The sequence below is a fragment of the Choloepus didactylus genome, chromosome X (assembly GCF_015220235.1).
Source record: "Choloepus didactylus isolate mChoDid1 chromosome X, mChoDid1.pri, whole genome shotgun sequence".
Taxonomy (NCBI): domain Eukaryota; kingdom Metazoa; phylum Chordata; class Mammalia; order Pilosa; family Megalonychidae; genus Choloepus; species Choloepus didactylus.
The window spans coordinates 188,167,233-188,171,606 of NC_051334.1; the positions used below are offsets into that span (position 1 = coordinate 188,167,233).

The 4,374-nt window shown below is 43.7% G+C and overlaps 1 protein-coding gene across 1 annotated transcript; it reads right to left on the reverse strand.

The window, feature by feature from the left end:
• Positions 1–404: 404 nt before the first annotated feature.
• Positions 405–3,775, reverse strand: LOC119522527 (PWWP domain-containing DNA repair factor 3B-like). Its single transcript, XM_037820945.1, has 2 exons — positions 2,905–3,775; positions 405–1,431 (listed from the first exon to the last, which is right to left on the reverse strand). The coding sequence occupies exons 1-2, from the start codon at positions 3,773–3,775 to the stop codon at positions 449–451; spliced, it is 1,854 nt and encodes a 617-aa protein (XP_037676873.1). The 3' UTR covers positions 405–448.
• Positions 3,776–4,374: the final 599 nt, after the last annotated feature.

A 4,374-nucleotide genomic window follows, 5' to 3' on the forward strand; every position in this document is an offset into this window, starting at 1 on the left:
TATGCTACAGTTTAAAATCATTGTAGCTTAATATCTGATACCAATGCCTTTAATGTAAAAAAGAAGAATGTGCATTCTATATTAAAATATGAAGCACAGTCAAAAGAATTGTTATGAAATACAATGGTATTTTTCTTTGAAAATATCGGGGGAATTACACATTCCCAAAAGTAGATGGGAGTATACCTGTTTGCAATATTTTAACAAAATTGCTTGTGAAGAAATGTGGAAACAAGATATGATGATGAATTTGCCCTTGACCAAGCTAGAGATGGATCCAAAATGAATGAAGCACACGTTCCAGAGTCTTGCATTTCCTGAAAATATTTATTTATATGCCATAGAGAACAGATCATGAATTTCACACTGATGGGTTATCTTATTAATTATGTAGATGTGCAACGTGTGTGGGCACAGGAGGAGATTTGCAATCAGCTCTATCTATTGCTCATCTCTTTCTCCTTTCTTTTAAGACTTTTTTGTCAAATAGTTCTTTCTCCCGGTAACGTACAGGTGGCCCTTCCAGGTACTTTGCTTCCGCTCCCTTGTAATCTAACCCATCCAGGGCAGAAATGGAACAAATGATTGCTTCTGGCAGAAGAACTTCCAGAACAAAGTTTACTTTGTCATTTTTTATCAGAGTCAGTATTTTCTCATCTATTTGTTCATAGATTTCTTGTAAATACTTTACCACAGTGTCCAACTGATCATCATCTTCAAGGTATGTTTCAAAGAAGACCAGGTACCTACTTGAATTTAAAAATGATTTCAGCCACTGGGATGGTTTCCTGCCTTTCAGGATGTCCAGAAGATGATTTTCGGCCCCCTTTCTTTTCACGATGAAATCCACTAGTTTCTGGTTGCCTCGGTCCCAAGCGGCCCTCATCCGGTCCGGGAGAATTTTCCTGCAGCGCCTCTTCCCGTCCTGGGTGGTCTCGTCCTCAGACTCCTCCAGGTCCTCATAATTCACCTTTGGAAAATCATTCTCCAGGTGGCCCCCCCAGATGGCTTTCCTAATTGGATAACTGGTGTCAGCTGCGTAATACTCAAGGAAGGAGCCCACGAAGGAACCACGGCCCGTTCTGCGCCTGTAGCTGGAGATGAGTGAGAAGCACCAGTCAACACTTCTCTTGTACCCTTTCTGGGCTCTCTTCACGAATTTTTGTTTCTCTTTGCAATGAAAATGCTTTAATCTTCGAAGGGGAACTCTCATGCCACTCCTTTCAGGGTTCATGTTTGCTTCAATCAAGAGCACCCTGGCAGTCTGCTCTGTGTCCTGGACGCTCTTTACCACTGCTGGCCAAAATGGGTAATCTTGATATTTAAACCAGACTATCATTCCTCTCTCAATCGAACGTGGCTCCTGTGCAACAGCAATGCGTGTAGATCGTCTGCCATCCATGTTATTAGCCTTGTTAGGATGAACAGCTCCTGAGTCATCAACAGCTTGAAGTTCTTGCAGTTGATTCTGAAAATCTGGCATTTGGAGCTTGCTTTTTTTATTTGCAAGGCGGAGTGAAAAATGCAGGCTATGGTTAGATGCACAGGATGATGTTGCTGCAGCTTCAAAGCCTGGCTTTGGAGGAGGATGAACAGCTTCTGAGTCATCAAAAGACTGAAGTTCTTGCAGTTGATTCTGAAAATCTGGCATTTGAAGCTTGCTTTTTATATTTGCAAGGCGGAGTGAATAACGCGGGTTAAATTTAGAAGCACCGGAGGATGTTGCTGCAGCTTCAAGGCCTGGCTTTGCAGGAGGATGAACAGCTTCTGAGTCATCAAAAGATTGAAGTTCTTGCTGTTGATTCTGAAAATCTGGTACTAGGAGCTTGCTTTTTTTATCTGCAAGACGGAGTGAATAACGCACGCTAAATTTAGAGGCATCGGAGGATGTTGCTGCACCCTCAAGGCCTGGCTTCGATGGAGGATGAACAGCTTCTGAGTCCTCAAAAGATTGAAGTTCTTGCAGTTGATTCTGAAAACCTGGTATTTGGAGCTTGCTTTTTTTATGTGCAAGAGAAAGTAAACAACCCAGTCTAAGGTTAGAGGCACCGGAGGATGTTGCTGCAGCTTCAAGGCCTGGCTCTGGGGGAATCTGAACAGTTTCAGAGTCATCAAAAGATTGATGTTCTTGCAGTTGATTCTGAACATGTGGTATTTGGAGCTTGCTTTTCTTATTTGCAAGATGGAGTGAATAACGCAGGCTAAGGTTAGAGGAACTGGAGGATGTTGCTACACCTTCAAGACCTGGCTTTGCAGGAGGATGAACAGCTTCTGAGTCATCAAAGGACTGAAGTTCTTGCAGTTGATTCTGAAAATCTGGTATTTGATGGTTGCTTTTATTATCTTCAAAACACAGTGAACAACGCAGGCTAAGGTTAGAAGCACCAGATGATGCTGCAGCTTCAAGGCCTGGCTTTGGCGGAGTCTGAACAGCTTCTGAGTCATCAACAGACTGAAGTTCTTGCTGTTGATTCTGAAAATCTGGTACTTGGAGCTTGCTTTTTTTATTTGCAAGACGGACTGAATAACGCAGCCTAAGGTTAGAGGCAACGGAGGAAGACGCTGCATCTTCAAGGCCTGGTTTCAGGGGAGGATGAACAGCTTCTGAGTCATCAAAAGATTGAAGTCCTTGCAGTTGATTCTGGAAACCTGGTATTTGGAGCTTGCTTTTTTTATTTGCAAGACGGAGAGAATAACGCAGGCTAACATTAGAGGCACCGGAGGGTGTTGCTGCAGCTTCAAGGCCTGGCTTTGGGGGCATCTGAACAGCTTCTGAGTCCCCAAAAGATTGAAGTTCTTGCAGTTGATTCTGAAAGTCTGGCATTTGAAGCTTGCTTTTTTTATTTGCAAGACAGACTGAATAGCGCAGGCTAAGTTTAGAGGCACCAGAGGATGTTGCTGCACCTTCAAGGCCTGGCTTTGGGGGACCGTCTCCAGGGTCATCAAACTTCTCAAAGAAGGTAAAGCATTTAATAGAATCAGCCTGAGTCTTTGGGCAGGAGCCCTGTGCCATTTCTTTCATAGCTTTTGGCTCAGTGATGATGGAACTTGATGCCAAATTTGGAATGATCTCTTCACCAGGAGATCGTGCCCCCTCCTCCATGATGGTGGACTGCAAGGACATAACTGTTGAGGTGTCCATCCTTTTCTTGTCCTCTTTCTTGTCACCATCTTGTGGAAGGGGATGGCAATTTTGGCACAAGCTGCAGATCTTTGATGCCTTTCTTTCCCTACATCTTTGAGTAGGACCAATGATCGTGCGCATCTGTGATTTGTCATCATACGGGGAAACATCACTCTCTGAAGTCACCAACAGGGATGTTGGGTTTTTACATTTCCCGAGACTCTTCACTAAGTCCCCTTTGTGCTTCTGAGACTTTTTACGAGGCAGTGAGCCAGATCGCTTTGGTGGTTGATTTTGAGACGGTGTAGTGGTCTCGTTTTCATCTGAACTGCTTTTGTGACTCAGATTTGTTCCCTCACTCAGAATACCCAGAGCCACTGTAAGTGATCTTTTGTGGGCTGTTTCCTTTCTAGGTGGAGCACTGACGGCTGAGTGTGTCACCAGTGAGGAGGCCATGGCTGCAATTCGAGACTTAGTTAGGATCTTTATTTCTGTACTTTTCACTTTAATTTTCTTATCTACTGACAGTATTTGGACTTCTAGAGAAAATGCCTTTTTTCTCTTATTTTTTGATGAAGTCCCAGACCTGGACAGCACCTTGGCTGGCCATAACTGGCCTTTCCATTTGCACAGGACATACTTGGCCTCCATTATGGTGTAGACATTTGTGTCAAGAGGTGATTTTGAGAGTTGAGGTGTCTGCCTGTCATCCCTACTGCTAAGGCAGGTCCTGCCTAAAACAGTGTTTTCTACGAAGCCCCTTTTGCCTTGGGTCTACACGGGTTTACAGCTCGTCTGCCCTTGTCCTTCTCCTCCTGAATCTCCCACGGATGCTTGGGCTCGTGTTTTGAACGGACAGTACTGGAGGATACTGGAATAAGCAAAAGGAAAAGAAGAAAAGTATCAGGAAAAATTTCCTTTTGCCAAAGCAGAAATACTCTGGTCAGTGAGGATTTATAAGGAATACCACAAAGTAAAATAAAAATGGGTGTTAGACAGAGGGGGTAGATACATGGCAAGTATTTGGAAAAACACCCTTGAAGCACCAGAGGGTTTTTATAAGACCCCAAGCCCAACATCTTGTTGTTATTATTATTATTATCATTATTAGTATTATTGCATAATAAAGGGAGTCTGCATGCGGGGGTTGGGGTGTGTTAGGTGGCATGGCAGGGATCCAATTTGTGTTATTAGATACCCTGTGCCTTTTGTGTTCCTTGGGGTTCAGCCTAGGGGAAGACCTCCTTTTT

What these genes read in the sequence shown, in the direction of transcription:
- LOC119522527 (XM_037820945.1), bottom strand. Translation starts at nt 3,775, where the DNA reads ATGGAGGCCAAGTATGTCCTGTGCAAATGGAAAGGCCAGTTATGGCCA. An exon ending in CCCAAAGCCAGGCCTTGAAG is followed by an intron (nt 1,432 to 2,904) that starts GTGCAGCAACAT and finishes TTGATGACTCAG; the next exon opens with GAGCTGTTCATCCTAACAAG.